Source organism: Salmo salar, chromosome 28 (assembly GCF_965601325.2).
Source record: "Salmo salar chromosome 28, fSalSal1, whole genome shotgun sequence".
Classification (NCBI taxonomy): domain Eukaryota; kingdom Metazoa; phylum Chordata; class Actinopteri; order Salmoniformes; family Salmonidae; genus Salmo; species Salmo salar.
This window is the reverse complement of record NC_138318.1, coordinates 31,525,324-31,544,382: the sequence shown is the minus strand read 5'-3', so window position 1 is coordinate 31,544,382 and position 19,059 is coordinate 31,525,324. Positions and strand designations below refer to the sequence as shown.

General features: G+C 42.2%; 1 protein-coding gene and 1 pseudogene across 3 annotated transcripts; one reads left to right on the top strand and one right to left on the bottom strand.

Moving 5' to 3' along the window:
- Positions 1 to 2,003: 2,003 nt before the first annotated feature.
- On the bottom strand, positions 2,004 to 7,219 carry pbld2 (Phenazine biosynthesis-like domain-containing protein 2). 2 transcript variants are annotated; one of them, XM_014180119.3, is made up of 9 exons: positions 6,451 to 7,219; positions 4,589 to 4,688; positions 4,231 to 4,329; positions 3,766 to 3,875; positions 3,001 to 3,030; positions 2,825 to 2,913; positions 2,527 to 2,702; positions 2,374 to 2,436; positions 2,004 to 2,194 (listed from the first exon to the last, which is right to left on the bottom strand). In XM_014180119.3, exons 1-9 carry the CDS (start codon positions 6,532 to 6,534, stop codon positions 2,082 to 2,084), a joined length of 864 nt encoding a protein of 287 aa, XP_014035594.1. In that variant the 5' UTR covers positions 6,535 to 7,219; the 3' UTR covers positions 2,004 to 2,081.
- A 110-nt stretch (positions 7,220 to 7,329) lies between these two features.
- LOC106589796 (heterogeneous nuclear ribonucleoprotein H3-like) lies at positions 7,330 to 17,905 on the top strand (annotated as a pseudogene). The gene is made up of 8 exons (XR_014383048.1): positions 7,330 to 12,678; positions 12,812 to 14,180; positions 14,573 to 16,843; positions 16,968 to 17,059; positions 17,177 to 17,284; positions 17,454 to 17,586; positions 17,673 to 17,729; positions 17,847 to 17,905. The product of XR_014383048.1 is annotated as a heterogeneous nuclear ribonucleoprotein H3-like (transcript).
- The last annotated feature ends 1,154 nt before the right edge of the window (positions 17,906 to 19,059 follow it).

The following is a 19,059-nucleotide window of genomic DNA, read 5'->3' as shown; positions in this document are numbered from 1 at the left end:
ACGAGATCTGTTACAGTGTGGTAGCCAGGATACCAAAACAGCAGAGAAGTTTAGCCTCGTGCTTCTAACCACGCTCCTGTTCTACTAGGCTGGTTGCAGGGCCAGTGACATTGGGGTCATTGCTCCCTACAGACAGCAGCTGAAGCCCATCTTAGGCCTGCTAACTGGGCAAGCCTTCAGCACTGTGGAGGTCACCGCTGTAGAGAAGTACAACAGCGTCATCACCATTTCCCTCAACAGGAGTCAAACGGAAGGCAACGTGAGTGGACCATAAACCTTAGATGTCTCTTGAGATATGAACCTTTAATTGGCAGAATGCATAACTTTTGGATGGATGGAGAAATACAGTGATGAATGGATTCTGTAGTTTGCAGATAAGCTGGTTGATATGTTGTAGAGGTGCTGTGATATGTCAGTGTTGTATAGAGATCAGTATTTTACAGGTTTAAAAAGTGTGTAAAGTTGTTGTATGACATCTGAGGTAGAACAATGTCTTTCCTCTGCTCACCATCTGGAAATCAGCCTTCAGACTGATCAAGCAATGGATCAATTTCAAAATATTGATTACTTTAAAAAGTATTTGAAATAGTTGAAAGTATGCTACAGTATTTTTGGAGATGAGTGTTTTACAAAGCCATTGCATCTATGGGTTGGTATGTTTTCTTCTTGTTTTAACTATGGGTTGGCATGTTTATTGTTTTAACTATGGGTTGGTATGTTTTGTTGTTTTAAAGATTTCTATTACAACAGAATGTGACCATTCCAAAGTTGAAGTACAGGTACCATTAACACTGAATCTGCACAATCATTAAGGCTATGTAGCAATACTCTGCAGCAAAACAAATTAATGAATTACTCAAACTTTGCTCAGACCTTTCCTCACACAGACCTCTGTTAGATTAAGATTGGTAATTAGTCATGTTTTTGAGACAGTACTGACTGTCAAGCGTTTAGTTTTTATATGTGAATAAATCATTTTTGGTATTATTGTACATGTCTATTTTCCTGTTTGTCAGTAAAATCCCAGACTGTTGAAATACAGTCCTCAATATATGTATTTGAACAACGAAGCTAAAATTTGAATTCTGACTTCAAGTTTGGGGATACCTAAAGTGCTTTTATTTCTTAAAGGAGAAGTCCACTTTATTATTTGAGGCAAATCTGTATTTTGGATGTAAATGGCATGTTAAAGAAGAATCCAGACACTTTTTGTTTTTTGCAATTTCACTTGGTTTTGAGCAACTTACCCCGACCAGTGATACACTTCCTCATAGTCGTTCTGAACCAAAGCTCCAAAAACATCACTTTAGAAATGGCAATGCTCTCAGTATAGTGATGCAGGTCTTTAGATGTTGTACACATGAAACTGTGTCATTCCGAACTTTATCTGCAACATTATATTCCATTTTGTACGACTTGAGTCATACTTTTTTTGTGTGTGCATAGGCGGGCTACACATAGATATCACAGCTGGAAAGGGGAAACAAAATGGAATATAACTTTGCAGATAAAGTTCGGAATGACACAATTTCATGTGTATAACATCTAAAGACCTGCATCACAATACTGAGAGTGCTTCCGTTTCTAAAAATATGTATTTGGGTGTGTGTTTTTTGTTGTTGCTTTTGTTAATGTTTTATCTAAATCCCTACACTGCAGAATGAGCATGAGAAAGTATATTGCTGGCGGGGGAAGTTTCTCAAAACAAAGTGAAATGTTTGGACCCTTCTATAACATGCCATTTAAATCCAAAATACAGATTTTGGTTTAAATAAAGTTAACTTCCTTAATGGTAAAACCGATATGTATGAAAATACCCCCAGATAAAAGGTGACATTCAGTAGTCACCTCATATTCAAAACTTGATCTCATATCCAAAATGCTGGAGTATAGAGACATTAAAAAATGTGCGTCACTGTCCAAATAGTGAAGATTGTATGCTGAATGTTGACTAACAATTTGACACAATGGAATAATCTCTCAAAACCCAAATAATCTACAGACACAGTCAAGAGTTTTTTTTATTTAATTGCTATGCTCCTGTTGTACATTTGGCTAGGTCTGAGTAAACAGTATAGTCTCTACAAAGTGAGAATCCCCTGCAGGACGGTTACCGCCTGGCCAGCGATATTGAGCCTGCCATCATCCTGTAGCTCAAGCTCCAGCTCTCCACCACGGCTAGAGCACTGATAGGCTGTCACACAGGGGGGAAATATAGTGTGTTAGTGGCAGTTCTTCAAATGATTCCATTTACATGATTATTGATTGGATTTTACTGGACTCAAGATGTACCTGTCCACCAATATCTGTAAATGTATTGTTCTGTGCAATGGAATTTGACCTCCATGTTGCAATACTGTTTAGATTACCCACCCAGCATCTTTTTCTTGCCAAGTTTCTCTGACCAGTAGCCTGCAAGGACAGTATGCGCAGAGCCTAAAAAAAAATATTAAAAAAATATATATATTTGAATTAAAGGTTCTAAAGGCCTACAGAATAAGACTGGCCAATGTCCTCTGTTCTTACCAGTCACAGGGTCCTCAGGAACCCCGAACCAGGGGAAGAAGTTTCTGGAGTAGAAGTCATAGCCAGGCTGACAGCCAGGGTCTCCGATCATGGTGACAAGCAGACACCTAACCCTCCCGCCAGTGTCTACACGGAGCAGAACTGCTGGGTCTGGCCGCAGGGACGTGAGCACTGACCTATAACCCAAGACTCACTGTTTCAATCCCTTTCAGGTTAAGTTGCCCTTCCATCCTCTCCGTTTCCCAACAGCCCAGGGATAATGAATAATGAGTGCTTTTATTATATATTTTAAAGGTACCTGTCACAACTGTCAGCAAGGCGCACCATTAGCATTTTGGTGGTGGCACAGAGGCACACTTCTTGAACTGGTTGGTCTCCCACAGCAGCCTGCACATACACATTCAGACTGTCACATCAAGTCTTATTCTTCACCATCAATTATAGAACCAGTGGTAAGAAGGACGATGCACTTACTTTAACTATGTCTTTAAATTCTTTGAGGCCCTGAGGATATTAATAAGCTTCAATTAGAACATTTAAAAAGTTACATTGATATGCAAAGGCTTTTATGCAATATTTATAATAGCATGTGCACTGAGTGCACAAAACATTAAGAACACCTGCTCTTTCCATGACAGACTGACCAGGTGAAAGCTATGACCCCTTATTGAGGTCATCTGTTAAATCCACTTCAATCAGTGTAGATGAAGGGGAGGAGACAGGTTAAAGAAGGATAAGTAAGCCTTGAGACAACTGAGACATGGATTGTGTATGTGTGCCATTCATAGTGTGAATGGGCAAGACAAAAGTTAAGTGCCTTTGAACGGGGTATGGTAGTAGGTGCCAGGTGTACCGGTTTGTGTCAAGAACTGCAGCACTGCTGGGTTTTTCACACTCAACAGTTTCTTGTGTGTATCAAGAATGGTCCACCACCCAAAGGACATCCAGCCAACTTGACACAACTGTGGGAAGCATTGGAGTCAACATGGGCCAGCATCCCTGTGGAACGCTTTCGACACCTTGTGTCCATACCCCGACGAATTGAGGCTGTTCTGAGGGCAAAAGGGGGTGCAAAAAAATACAAATATTTAACCTTTATTTAATTAAGCAAGTCAGTTAAGAACAAATTCTTATTCACAATGACGGCCTACAATATTAGGTAGGTGTTCCAAATGTTTGGTATACTCAGTGTATATAACATGCTGAACATGAATGTACCACATTGATTCCATCACCTACCACAGGAGTAGGTTTGTTCAGGGGGAAAACCATCACTATAGATTCCCCTTGTTGTCGCACATACAGCTCTCCACTCAATGTCTCAAAGATCACTGTTGAGTTGACATTTTCTGAAGGAAGGGGGGTCGTGGGATAGAAACAGTTAATTGAATTGCAGTCTATACAGAAAGTGTGTACTTGTTGCAATTAGCTTGCTTACATGTGAGATACTGTATTATAAACTGGGTGGTTCGAGCCCTGAATGCCGATTGGCTGAAAGCAGTGGTATATGAGACCGTATACCACGGGTATGACAAAACATTTATTTGTACTGTTCTAATTATGTTTGTAACCAGTTTATAATAGCAATAAGGCACCTCGTGGGTTTGTGGTATATGGCCAATATACCACGGCTAAGGGCTGTATCCAGGCACTCCGCGTTGACATACCACCCTTATTGTTTAATGTCGTCACTGTCATTCTTACTTTTTTTGTAAAACAGTACTGCAGCTGAAGCCAGGGTGGCATGGCCACACAGAGGAACCTCAGTGGTGGGGGTGAACCAACGCAAACGGAAGCGTGCTCCTTCAATACAACACATACAAGTTCCCATGTCAGTCATTTTAGGAAGTTGTGGTGAGTTGATTTACATGTTCTTTCCTCAATCCCCATCTACTCTCATTGGCAGCAGTCACCCCCTCTTAGTTAATTGCAATAAAATAGATTACCACCAGATGGCAGATTTGCAAACTTCTGCACAGAAAATTGTAAAAGTGGCATGTCTTTTTATATCGAATACATTTGTAAGTTTCAACTCTATTTCAGAATGTCCAAAAAAAGATACCTGAGCTGAAGTCATCTTTTGAATTGAGCCGTATGATGAAGGCAGTCTCTGACAGGTTCATCTCAGCAGCAATGTTCTGGTACATATCATCCTGCAATTCCTTTGGTTGAGAACAGTCAACAGTATTTTTTTACATGATTACATTGGTAATATCCTGCTCAAAGAAATAAAGAGAACACTTAAACAACACATCCGAGATCTGAATGAAATAAATAATCTTATTAAATACTTTTTTTCTTTACATAGTTGAATGTGCTAACAACAAAATCACACAAAAATAATCAATGGAAATCTAATTTATCAACCCATGGAGGTCTGGATTTGGAGTCACACTCAAAATTAAAGTGGAAAACCACACTACAGGCTGATTCAACTTTGATGTAATGTCCTTAAAACAAGTCAAAATGAGGCTCAGTAGTGTGTGTGGCCTCCACGTGCCTGTATGATCTCCCTACAATGCCTGGGCATGCTCCTGATGAGGTGGCGGATGGTCTCCTAAGGGATCTCCTCCCAGACCTGGACTAAAGCATCCGCCAACTCCTGGACAGTCTGTGGTGCAACGTGGCGTTGGTGGATGGAGCGAGACATGATGTCCCAGATGTGCTCAATTGGATTCAGGTCTGGGGAACGGGCGGGCCAGTCCATAGCATCAATGCCTTCCTCTTGCAGGAACTGCTGACACACTCCAGTCACATGAGGTCTAGCATTGTCTTGCATTAGGAGGAACCCAGGGCCAACCGCACCAGCATATGGTCTCACAAGGGGTCTGAGGATCTCATCTCGGTACCTAATGGCAGTCAGACTACCTCTGGCGAGCACATGGAGGGCTGTGCGGCCCCCCAAAGAAATGCCACCCCACACCATGACTGACCCACCGCCAAACCGGTCATGCTGGAGGATGTTGCAGGCAGCAGAACGTTCTCCACGGCGTCTCCAGACTCTGTCACGTCTGTCACGTGCTCAGTGTGAACCTACTTTCATCTGTGAAGAGCACAGGGCGCCAGTGGCGAATTTACCAATCTTGGTGTTCTCTGGCAAATGCCAAACGTCCTGCACGGTGTTGGGCTGTAAGCACAACCCCCACCTGTGGACGTCAGGCCCTCATACCGCCCTCATGGAGTCTGTTTCTGACCGTTTGAGCAGACACATGCACATTTGTGGCCTGCTGGAGGTCATTTTGCAGGGCTCTGGCAGTGCTTCTCCTGCTCCTCCTTGCACAAAGGCGGAGGTAGCGGTCCTGCTGCTGGGTTGTTGCCCTCCTACGGCCTCCTCCACGTCTCCGGATGTACTGGCCTGTCTCCTGGTAGCGCCTCCATGCTCTGGACACTACGCTGACAGACACAGCAAACCTTCTTGCCACAGCTCGCATTGATGTGCCATCCTGGATGAGCTGCACTACCTGAGCCACTTGTGTGGGTTGTAGACTCCGTCTCATGCTACCACTAGAGTGAAAGCACCGCCAGCATTCAAAAGTGACCAAAACATCAGCCAGGAAGCATAGGAACTGAGAAGTGGTCTGTGGTTACCACCTGCAGAACCACTCCTTTATTGGGGGTGTCTTGCTAATTGCCTATAATTTCCACCTGTTGTCTATTCCATTTGCACAACAGCATGTGAAATTTATTGTCAATCAGTGTTGCTTCCTAAGTGGACAGTTTGATTTCACAGAAGTGTGATTGACTTGGAGTTACATTGTGTTGTTTAAGTGTTCCCTTTATTTTTTTGAGCAGTGTATTTAAGTATACCTGTGGTAAGATAACTTAAAGCAAATACTCATGTTGATTATTCAGCAATACATGAGCATATGCAATGACATGTAATCATGTATTATTTGCCTCCCAAATAGAAAAAAGTATACTTACATGTAAAAGCAGACAAACTGCTGCAGGATTTCCTTTGAATGGTAAGTTGGTAAACGCATCAACAGTGAATATTGGAATCTCCATGACTTACTAGAGTAGACCTGTGCTGATTTCACCGAGAAATGAAGAAGTTTAACAGCTGCACGCCTCTAAATAAACTTTAACCAGAGGGTGTATCATTCCAAAAGTCTAAAGTCCATTGCTTCCTCTCATTTTCTTCGTCTGCACCGACTTGATAGGGCTGGCTTGACTAGACAATCTCCCCATAGAATAGGCCCAAAATATTGCGCTTGCAGACCAGTGCAGGTGAAAAAGGTTAGTCAACTCTGGTCTAGTAGCCATCTTTATTTCATTGATGTGATAGAAACCGTAGGTAGGCATCTGCCCAGGGTAAATGTGTATTGTTTCAAAATCATTGTAAAAAGGAGACGAGGAGAGAACCCCACCTAGACTATTTTGATCAGATATAGGCAGCAGTCCAAACTAGACAGCCCTCGGTCCTAAACCCTCGAATTACGTTTTACATCGTCAAATCTGAGTATACCTTATGTCCCTTGCCAAAGCGAGTGAGACTGATGATCGGAGAGGCAACCTCCTTGGTGGAAATATTGAGCTTAAAAACGTATTAAAGGTATTAATGTACCTAGCAAGCGAACATAGCTAGCTAAAACTAACGTAACTGTCAGGTAATTTAGCTAGCTAAAGTTACAGTTACCCATAGCTGGCTGGCTAGTTTTATAGTTTGGGCATTTATTCCAATAAATGTCAGAATTCCAAAAAATATGTTTATGAAACTAGCTACGTTTTATATATATATATATATATATATGTTTTTTTTAAGAAAGCTAGTTTTGTAATTTTGTCTGACATGCCGAAAATGCAGTAACGTTGATGACATTTGAGACTTCCTGGACACCAGAGTTTGACACGTGACTATAGTTTGCATTGAATTGTGGGTCATATCAACCCCACAAGTGTTACAGGTCTCTTTTTCATTAACAACAAATCAATACAGACTTAGAATTCAATACATACACTTAGAATTCTAACAGCTTTTTTGTTAGTAGAGTATTTAATTGTCTTAAAATACAGTTCAATTTATTTTTGTAGGGTAAGAATTTTTAAAAAAAATTTATTTGTAAATTTACATTTGTGAATATGAAATTTGGCCAAAGAATAATGAAATGAATTACATAAAAATGTTTCATCTTATTCCCATCGTAGGTAAAGAATCCAAGCGTACATCTCTCCACAATAGTGTTACACCTTCATAAAAGTGTTCAATTATAAATCTACTGATGTCTTGCCACAGTTCTGTACTTGCTCCCTCGAGCTAAATCGGTCGTAAAATCGATGGCTGGGGGGATAACGTTTGTGAATTGGACCTCCAATTAAGTGGGCAATCTAACTGCATCCGGTTTCGACGGTGATAACCCGAGGGAAAGTAGCTAGAGCGACGGCTGAGGGGTTAAAAATAACGTCTGCGTTTCAAACTCAAAGTAGACAGTCCGGTTTAAAACAGCGGCGTGTTCAGTTCGATTCAACGTTTGTAGCAATGTGACGGTTTGTACTGAACGACACGTTTCCCCAAAACTGCGTTGTTCTACAACAGTTTGGTGGGTACGTTGAAGTGTGGCCTGATCAATATGGGTGTGACCATTTGAAATCACATAACTCGTGCAGCACACACCATACATCATCTCCATCTGTCCTACCATAATCACGTCGTTCTTCAAATGGTCGTTTAGTACAGTACCGTTTCCGTTTAATAAAACGTTGCACAAAGTTTTATCGAACGAAACGCACCCCAGACCGAGACGCACATTATGATTGCGTTCCAGGTTGTGTTTTTTGCAGTCGGTCTGCACAGATTACTAATCGCTGTGTATTTTATTTGCAATCTCGATGTACATCTCAGAAGATACAGTATCTGAATAATGGTTGTAATATCCATCAACATTGTTGTTATCCTACGTGCAGCGTGACTGTTCAAAAGACGGGCTAGAACACAACCACGTTGCCACACTGCCCGCTAAGATGTTATGTTATCGCGACATTACCTGCTGTGAACTGTCTGTCACCTGAGAAAAACTTAGACCCTGTGTCGATTTTAGCATGTAAATCTTGGTGCGGCAAACTCCCCAAATTTTTTTTAGATGCATGCCAGCAAAGCCTAGTTAAATAAAGTTGAAATAAAAAGCCACTACACAACACAAAATAATACATGAATTGCACTACAACGTGACAAACGTGCACACAAACTGTTAGGGCTTACATAAAGCTGTCCCAACAGCAGAGCTTTCTTTTCAGCACCATGTAGTGAATCCTTACCTCTGCTACACCCGGCTATCAGCAGAGCCTTGTCTGGCAGCAAAACTCAGCCTCATTTACTGCCTTTTAAAAAAACATAACTGATATGGCTGACTTGCTTAAAACAAATGTGGTTTCTACTGACAATGGAGATGTACAAACTATGGCATGAGGGGACAACGACCGTATAAGAGGCAATCTGTGATTTAGATTAAGACATTAATGAGCAAGCTAGGACGGACTTAGTCAAAATAACTATTTGTTCAGCACTTTTGAAATGTACAGTCATGGCCAAAAGATTTGAGAATGACACAAATATTAATTTCCTCAAAGTGTGCTGCTTCAGTCTCTTTAGATATTTTTGTCAGATGTTACTATGGAATACTGAAGTATAATTACAAGCATTTCATAAGTGTCAAAGGCTTTTATTGACAATTACATGAAGTTGATGTAAAAAGTCAATATTTGCAGTGTTGACCCTTCTTTTTCAAGACCTCTGCAATCCGCCCTGGTGTTACAGTGTAGGTTCCGTCCCTCTCTTCGCCCCAACCCGGGCTCGAACCAGGGACCCTTGCACACATCAACAACTGACACCCCACAAAGCATCGTTACCCATCGCGCCACAAAAGCCGCGGCCCTTGCAACGCAAGGGGAAACCCTACTTCAAGTCTCAGTGCGAGTGACGTCACTGATTGAAACGCTATTAGCACACACCACCGCTAACTAACTAGCCATTTCACATCGGTTACACTCACCCCCCTTTTGACCTCCTCCTTTTCCGCAGCAACCAATGATCCGGGTCAACAGCATCAATGTTACAGTGTAGGTTCCGTCCCTCTCTTCGCCCCAACCCAGGCTCGAACCAGGGACCCTTGCACACATCAACAACTGACACCCCACGAAGCATCGTTACCCATCGCGCCACAAAAGCCGCGGCCCTTGCAAGGGGAAACCCTACTTCAAGTCTCAGAGCGAGTGACGTCACTGATTGAAACGCTATTAGCACGCACCACCGCTAACTAACTAGCCATTTCACATCAGTTACACTGGCATGCTGTCAATTAAATTCTGGGCCACATCCTGACTTATGGCAGCCCATTCTTGCATAATCAATGCCTGGAGTTTGTCAGAATATGTGGGTTTTTGTTTGTCCACCCGCCTTTTGAGGATTGACCACAAGTTCTCAATGGGATTAAGGTCTGGGGAGTTTCCTGGCCATGGACCCAAAATATAAATGTTTTGTTCCCCGAGCCACTTAGTTATCACTTTTGCATTATGGCAAGGTGCTCCATCATGCTGGAAAAGGCATTGTTTGTCACCAAACTGTTCCTGGATGGTTGGGAGAATTTTCTCTCGGAGGATGTGTTGGTACCATTCTTTATTCATGGCTGTGTTCTTAGGCAAAATTGTGAGTGAGCTCATTCCCTTGGCTGAGAAGCAACCCCACACATGAATGGTCTCAGGATGCTTTACTGTTGGCATGACACAGGACTGATGGTAGCGCTCACCTTGTATTCTCCGGACAAGCTTTTTTCCAGATGCCCCAAACAATCGGAAAGGGGATTCATCAGAGAAAATGACTTTACCCCAGTCCTCAGCAGTCCAATCCCTGTACCTTTTGCAGAATATCAGTCTGTCCCTGATGTTTTTCCTGGAGAAAAGTGGCTTCTTTGCTGCCCTTCTTGACACCAGGCCATCCTTCAAAAGTCTTCGCCTCACTGTGCGTGCAGATGCACTCACACCTGCCTGCTGTCATTCCTGAGCAAGCTCTGTACTGGTGGTGCCCCAATCCCCCAGCTGAATCAACTTTAGGAGACGGTCCTGGCACTTGCTGGGCTTTCTTGGGCACCCTGAAGCCTTCTTCACAACAAATGAATCGCTCTCCTTGAAGTTCTTGATGAGCTGATAAATGGTTGATTTAGGTGCAATCGTACTGGCAGCAATATCCTTGCCTGTGAAGCCCTTTTTGTGCAAAGCAATGATGACGGCACGTTTTTCCTTGCAGGTAACCATGGTTGACAGAGGAAGAACAATAATTCCAAGCACCACCCTCCTTTTGAAGCTTCCAGTCTGTTATTTGAACTCAATCAGAATGACAGAGTGATCTCCAGCCTTGCCCTCGTCAACACTCACACCTGTGTTAACGAGAGAATCACTGACATGATGTCAGCTGGTCCTTTTGTGGCAGGGCTGAAATGCAGTGGAAATGTTTTTTGGGGATTCAGTTCATTTGCATGGCAAAGAGGGACTTTGCAATTAATTGCAATTCATCTGATCACTCTTCATAACATTCTGGAGTATATGCAAATTGCCATCATACAAACTGAGGCAGCAGACTTTGTGAAAATTAATATTTGTGTCATTCTCAAAACTTTTGGCCACGACTGTACAGCGACAGAATTCAGAACATGGGCTGTTCTTACAGTATTCTCCCTGTACACCAAGTCAGAACCATAGGATAAATAAAGGGGGCATATAAGCACACAAAAGCTCTTACAATATTTGATAATTACATTTCTTTAAAACAGTCTATAAGCTACATGTGCACCACCAAGTCAGAACAGTAGGTGTAACCGATGTGAAATGGCCAGCTAGTTAGCGGTGGTGCGCGCTAATAGCGTTTCAATCGGTGACGTCACTCGCTCTGAGACCTGAAGTAGTTGTTCCCCTTGCTATGCTTCGTAGGTGTCAGTTGTTGATGTGTGCAGAGGGTCCTTGGTTCAAGCCCAGGTTGGGGCGAGGAGAGGGACGGAAGCTATACTGTTACATAGGCTAAATTATGAGGGGGAGAAGGGACAAAATGATTAGGGTGAGGCACATGGGCTACTAACAGCTTACTACACAATGTACACTTAGTATTACTTTCTTAGCTACAGTATACATATCTCCAATGGCATATTACAGAATTTATGCAGCAGCATACAAGAGATTGTTGGACTCACCTTTTGTGCTGTGCTCACTTGAACAGGAAGGTGGCGTGGTGTTCCTTTGTGGGCAAATTTTGTCATCAAACTTTGACAAAGTCTGGAATTCTCTGGATTTATGGTGCTTTCAAGACAACTGGGAACTCGGAAAAAAACAATGTTGAATCATGATGTCAGTGATCTTCAGGTCGGAGCTCTAGAAAAAGGCCCGAGGTCCCGACTTGGAATTCCGAGTTGGATGACCGTATTTTCCCCATTCGGAGCTCTTTTTCCCCTGAGTTCCCAGTTGTCTTGAACTCACTGAAGTATGAGATTTCCCAGTTGTTTGAATGTAGCAGAAGTCATGCTAGAATTGACAGCATGGCCAATGTTTTTAACCTTTTAATGGCCCATGGTGTTGAATGTTTATCCTTTTAAGCTTGGAAAAGAGACACTTAAACCTAGACTTAGACCACACACCAAAACAGTCCAAAACAGAGAGGCTTAAAATTAAGCACTGCTTGTTTTTTTAAAATGCATAAATACCAAATTATCAGTGTCTACTACAGTATTTGCCTAAATGTAACTTGTCTATATCGTGATACTTTTTATGTCTCTCTGGATTTATTTTTGTTGTGTGATATCTATATATTGTTTTGTACAATGTTCATGTAAACACTGCTTATAGCTAACTTCGCTAAATTAAACTAGTCAATATATGCAAGGTTTGCCACAGAGGAAGATGCAATCGACCTTGAGGCAAATAACTAGCTAGCTAACTAGTAAATGGTTTAACTAGCTACTAGTAGGTACCTGGAAATTGAATTCCACATCAGGCCTAGCAAATAAGTTTATAAGGTATATGCTTGATATTGCTAATGAAAACTTTTCTTTCCCTTTTCAACCATGGTCCAGACGAAGGGACTATGTAGGTGAATGAGGGGTAGGTGGTGAGGATTTGGGGCTTGCCTTGTTCCTGCACCCAGGAAGAGGTGGCAGGCAGGGTTCTTCTCTGGTGAGTAGGAGCTCCACTTCCATGAAACTGAAAGTCGTGGCGTTCAAGAGAGTCACATTGCATTATCATTGTTTGCGCCTTGTTGGTCAATGAGGAAGGCACCAATTAAGTTAATCCTGTGCATCTCTTGCAGATTGTAACGTCGTGGGGAAAGTGAATGGAGTGTGCTTCACGTTTTTCAAAGGAAGGAAGGTCCAGTGGGGAAGCTTTCATGGAATTGAAAACAAAATAGGATTTTAAAAACACCATAGCAAAGGATAGCAAATACATTGCCCGTCGCAATATTGTAGGCAGGTGATTTTATATTTGTTTTACTGATGATAAGCATAATGTAAAAAGTATTTATGGGTTTCTGGACTGGGTGTTTAAATGCAGCGGCCCTACAGACTACGACAGCTGCAACGGGTGTATGATACGTCTCCGGGGCACTAGGGGGGCCACCCCCTTGTTGCCCCCCTAAATGTGGAGTATGAAATAATTTTTACATAACACATTTTTGCTATTGTTCTTTTTTTACATCCATTATTAGACAGTGGCAACGCGGAACACTAATTTAACCCACACATTTTCTAGAGGGAAGGCTTTAGGCGGAAAACAACAGTATCGTATCACATGCATCTGCATTATGAACATGGTCTTTTGCCTGCTAATGCCTGCAATGCAGTGAAGAAAACGATATGACAACAATAACGTCTAATGTAACTGGCCCCTCTAACAGTACAACTGGCCCCAGCTTGGCCCCCCAAGTTGAAATGGTCTAGAACCGCCACTGCTCCAGGGACTTCCATTGGCTGCAGTAAGGAGGAAATAGTGAAGTAGTGAAATAGTAAAAGTGTCTATGAACAAAGTGTTACAATTTTGAATGCAAAAACCACCAGGCCTAATGATGGATTAGATGTTCCAGCACAAGAGGTTGGTGGCACCTTAAAGGGGAATGGAAACACTTTAGGAAGTAAATCTAAGCAAAGAGATGCATTCAATCCAATAATACTAAACATGTGCATTTAACACAAAAACATCTCTATATTTAGTATTTTGATCGCGGACAAGGTTTATTTGAGCTATGGTCAGCGCCATTTTAAATTGCCATAGTAACGACTGACGACTGGTCTGGTAGAGAATGGGAGGTTAGGGGCGGGCAACAGCGAGTAGCGATTCAATCATGAACTGTATAGCGCCAGGCTGTAGGAATTGACTCAAAAAAAAAAAATCCCTCGGTAAACTACCATCGGCTGCCCAAGGACCTACAACTTTTGAAGAAGTGGCTCCATGTCCTGAAGAGGAAGGATGTGCCACCTCGAGCTATCAGGATCTGCAGACAGCATTTTGTGGAGGCAGACTTCGCGATGAAGGGCACTTTCGATGCGGCAACCGGGAGCTTCCGAATGGAAAGGAGTCAAAGGCCTACATTGAAGTCCTTTCTGCTTGCAGAACTCCATTTGACATTTCGAGGGTTATGGTGTAGCGACCGACCATCATCAACATCGCTTACCCGTTATTGGGTAACGTTAGTTACTGTAGCTAGCTTCCACCTCAGATAGTCAAGTACTGTAATACATTTTGTTGACAGATTTGTTTTTGTAATGTTTTGTTAGCTCCAACTCATTTAGCTAGACTAAAGTTGACATAGCTAATGTTTGCTGAAAAATAAATGTCCCTGTATTTGCAGTGTGTGTGTGTGTGTGTTGACAAAGCATACAACAGGTAGCTTGTTAATGCCAACTGATATATTTGGGTTCAGTTTGTTTTCAGGAGAACATCTTCATCCCTGAAAATGTTTTCATTTGTGCATACAAATCCATGTTATTTCTAAGGCTGTTTATTTCAGGTATATGCTCTGATTCTTGAATATAACTATAGCCTAATAGATGCCTTAATTGTTTTCTACCGACAGGAAAGAACAGTTAGTACAGCATGCCAAACTGACCCCTGGGTGCCAGAGTGTTCCTGTGCTGCGGTGGAGAAGAGGTCCACCGGGACCAGGGCCCAGCTAGATTGCGCTCACGACCATCAGTATACAACCGAGTCCTGCCCCGATACGCCCCAGATGGAGCTGATGGAGAATGAGATCAGTGAAGACCAGAACTCGCTGTATGAACCTGAGAGCTCAATCACAATCATCACAGTGCGAGCCGAGATATACTATCGATCACTTTGGGGGAGCGGGATGGTGTTCCAAAAATGGAGAAGGAGCAGGTCATTCAACAGCAAATTCAAAGATACACCCATCCATAAAAGGAATCAGAGTGAAATTGTTTTTCCACTGTTTTTTTTTTAACCAGTTTCAATGGATGTGCTACCATGTCCTGGTTCTGCTGTTTCAACTCTGTCAACCTATCGTTTACATTTACGTCATTTAGCAGACGCTCTTATCCAGAGCGACTTACAAATTGGTGCATTCACCTTCTGATATCCAGTGGAACAACCACTTTACAATATAACATCTATATATATTTTTTTTTTGGGGGGGGGGGGGGTTAGAAGGATTACTTTATCCTATCCCAGGTATTCCTTAAAGAGGTGGGGTTTCAGGTGTCTACTGAAGGTGGTGATTGACTCCGCTGTCCTGGCGTCGTGAGGGAGCTTGTTCCACCATTGGGGTGCCAGAGCAGCGAACAGTTTTGACTGGGCTGAGCGGGAACTGTGCTTATGCAGAGGTAGAGGGGCCAGCAGGCCAGAGGTGGATGAACGCAGTGCCCTTGTTTGGGTGTAAGGCCTGATCAGAGCCTGAAGGTACGGAGGTGCCGTTCCCCTCACAGCTCCATAGGCAAGCACCATGGTCTTGTAGCAGATGCGAGCTTCAACTGGAAGCCAGTGGAGTGTGCGGAGGAGCGGGGTGACGTGAGAGAACTTGGGAAGGTTGAACACCAGACGGGCTGCGGCGTTCTGGATGAGTTGTAGGGGTTTAATGGGACAGGCATGCTCACCTATGAACTGTTGCACCCTCTATAAACTCTGTGGTTATTATTTTGATGTAAAATGGGCTTTTGTAAAATATATTTGTTTGTTTGCTGTGCTGGATGCTGTGTATTCACTACCTGTCTGAGTGATGGGACATTTTTATAGTATCTGTAACATATTTTGGTGTGTATTTAATCTGCATCTTAACTTCTTAAAGTGGCAATCAGCAGCAGAAACAATAACAAAGTGCCTCCCTGCTCCTCTTTTGGTAAAAAAGCTGAGGGATGGGCCTGGAGAAATATAACCACTCTCAAATTCATAGACAGAGCTATAGATGCAAGGACTGACCATCCATGATATCAACATTGTAATCCTGTTTCGATGATCTCTTTCCACTACCATGTACCCAGTCTGCTAAATGGCATATATTATTAAAGTCTCCTTTGACAACGAGCTTGCCAGTGTAGTTACCATTCCTTTCCAATAGATGGCAGCCAAAGCTAGTTGAAGTCGCTTCTCTAGCGACAGGGACATGGGATTAGTACGCACTGAAAGTAGTTTTATCTTCAAAGCAAGTTTATCAGGTTACACTTGAACCTGTTGTTATAGGGGACAAGCTAACTAATACTATATTTACATAAGGCGCAGGCATTAGGTCTATGTCTTAGGCAAGGCTAGATTAATTAAATTAACTGGTTTTATTCAAACTTGTATTCATTGCCTTTGCTTCTAGCTATGCGCCTTATGGAAGAAACAACACGCAGGGATGAGACACCTCTATATGTTAACAGCCTTTTAATACTGCATCATGATGAAAGTGCAAAACAAAACCTGCTGCAATATTAGCAGATTATGGGAAAGCTGCGCCATATTTTTACTGCGATTGCTTAAATACATTTTATTATTCCTTGCCCCTCTGAATCTATAATTAAGGCATCTGTTTGACCCCAACTATTTGGCTTAGATAAAGTTGCCCATTTGAAATCATGCAGTGTCTTGTCTGCTGATGTTCTCCATATGGCTGTTACCCCATGTTATGTTCTTGTCATAACTCAAACTGGATTTACATCCATTCAGGTACATAGAAATCTTTAAGAGCAGCCGGAATGAAATCCAGGCTTACTATGAGCTCCCCAGAAGGTTGATGAGGCAGAGACCCGGTCCCTATGACAGACCCATGATGGGCGAGGTGGGTTCTTCCCTGGGCCAGCCCGAGGGGGTGCTCTTTTGGACCATATGCGTGGAGGTGGCTGCTACGCTGGGGGTATGTATGTTCAGTAGTTTTGGTTAGTGAAGTCAATTTAGTGTTTGAGAATGGACTGGATTGAGGATGGCTAATGGACTGACAAGCTGATCATTGATTCCCCATTCTCTGTCTGTTCACATAGGCTATGGCGGATTTGACAACTACAATGGCTTCAGTAATTACTGTTTTCTAATGGAATATTTGATGACCGAATTAGGGGCGATAGAGGAAGAGGTACGATATGCTCGATAGAGGAAAAGGTAAGATATGCTCTTTTCTTTGTAATGTCAGACTGATAGTGTTCCTGAAATTCCTTCTCAGATACATTAACTCCTTTATCTGTGATTGCAGCTATAGGTGGCCTTGGCTACGCTGGTGCAGGTGACACTAGCTCCCACAGCGGTCATTTTGTACGCGAGGAGCCTGCCTTTCCGTGCCACTGAGGGAGACATAGCCAATGTAAGAATCACGTTTCTCTAGCACCCATAATCACTCCCATTCCTTTTTCCAATGATGTCAACACGTTAAAAGATCATATTCACAGTACAATTATGTAACTCTAATTTGTACAATCATGATGTTTGTATCAGGCCCTTATTCTTTGGTGTGTGTGCACCTTTTGGTTTAGTTCTCACTATTGATTCCTGTGAGAGTTCATATAGACGTTGGACCCAATGGAAAAGCCACAGGCCAGGCCGATGTTGAGTTTTGGTCTCATGAAGATGCTGTTTCAGCCAGGTCAAAGGACAAGAATCACATGCGTACGTGGATCTCTAAGTCTCTTAACTATTGCCCCGTTATGATAACCATTACATAAATAATTGTATGAGTTTTTTTTGTTCTGCAGAACATTGATATATTGAGCTCTTCTTAAACTCAACTGCTAGTGGAGCATCTAAAATGGGTAAATACTTTCCATCATCTCTGATACCATCATCTGCCTGTATTTCAGAAAACACGCAGATGACAATGGTTGAATCAATGTTATTCATTTCTGGATTTATTTCTTTTTTGGTTTTAGGCCGTGGTGGAGGTTTCTATGGTAGCTCAAGAGGGAGTGGCCTGAGGGGGATGTTCTAAAACGGAGTTAACTAATCCTTGAAGTCTTAAAGATTGAATTTGAATGTTTTCACGTTCATGAAAAGTACCTACTTAGAATATTTTCCGGTCTCAAAGAGTGGTATATAAAAAAAATTATATATACAGTACCAGTCAATTTTGGACACACCTACTCCTTCCAGGGGTTCTTTATTTTTTTCTACAATGTAGAATAATAGTGAAGACATCAACACTATGAAACAACACATATGGAATCATGTAGTAACCAAACAAAGTGTTAAATCAAAATATATTTGGGATTCTTCAAAGTAGCCACCCTTTATTTAATAAAATGCATACAGATAATGATCCAACATGAGAAAATGGGTTATCAGTGAGCTGTTTCTGATTTGATAAGCCAATGAATGTGGTTGTGTTTTGATCAGCTAGCTAGCTAAAATAAAGTTATACCAGTCAGATGAGCGCTAACATTGGCTTGCTAGCTAACCAACAAGCGAGGAAACCTAGATATATTTTGCGAAGGAAGGTTTTTCATAAGGCTTAAGTCGGTGTAAACTGCTGTTACACAGAAACTTGTGTGTAAGAGCACAAACAAATATGCACAACTTGGCTGCTATGATAGCTAGCTAACTTAGTTAACTGGCTATGTAACATTAGCTTATGTTATGTTCGATTCCAGGCTGCATCACATCCGGCCGTGATTGGGAGTCCCATAGGGCGGCACACAATTGGTCCAGCGTCGTCTGTGTTTGGCCGGGGTAGGCCATCATTGTAAATAAGAATTTGTTCTTAACGGACTTGCCTAGTTAAATAAAATAAATATGTATGGCCAGTTCATGCACTAGATAGTTTCCCAAAGTTTGGTGTTGCTTTGAACCTGTCACAATGCATGCAAAGGGCATTGCAAAACTAGCTAGGCTACTCGAGGTAGCCAGATTTGAGATGGGACAAACATTGTTTACACTTCAACTAGCTATGCTAACGTTGCATTCCCTCAACACAAACAATAGGCAAGAAAACAAAAAGCAGTTAGCTAGCTATGTTGAACCGTATAGTCATTGGTTGAACCCCAAACGCACATGTAAACAGAGCCTCGGGTTGTGCACTACAGTGTGCAAATATGCAGCCAATTTACCAGACTGACAGCATCGCTATTTCAAACATCCCAAATAAAT

Excerpts from the sequence above, each read along its gene's own strand:
- pbld2 (XM_014180119.3), bottom strand. The coding sequence starts at position 6,534 with ATGGAGATTCCAATATTCACTGTTGATGCGTTTACCAACTTACCATTC. Across the intron at positions 4,330-4,588 it reads AAAAGATGACTTCAGCTCAG|GAGCACGCTTCCGTTTGCGT; the intron begins GTATCTTTTTTT and ends GTTGTATTGAAG. Across the intron at positions 2,195-2,373 it reads TGGCAAGAAAAAGATGCTGG|CCTATCAGTGCTCTAGCCGT; the intron begins GTGGGTAATCTA and ends CCTGTGTGACAG.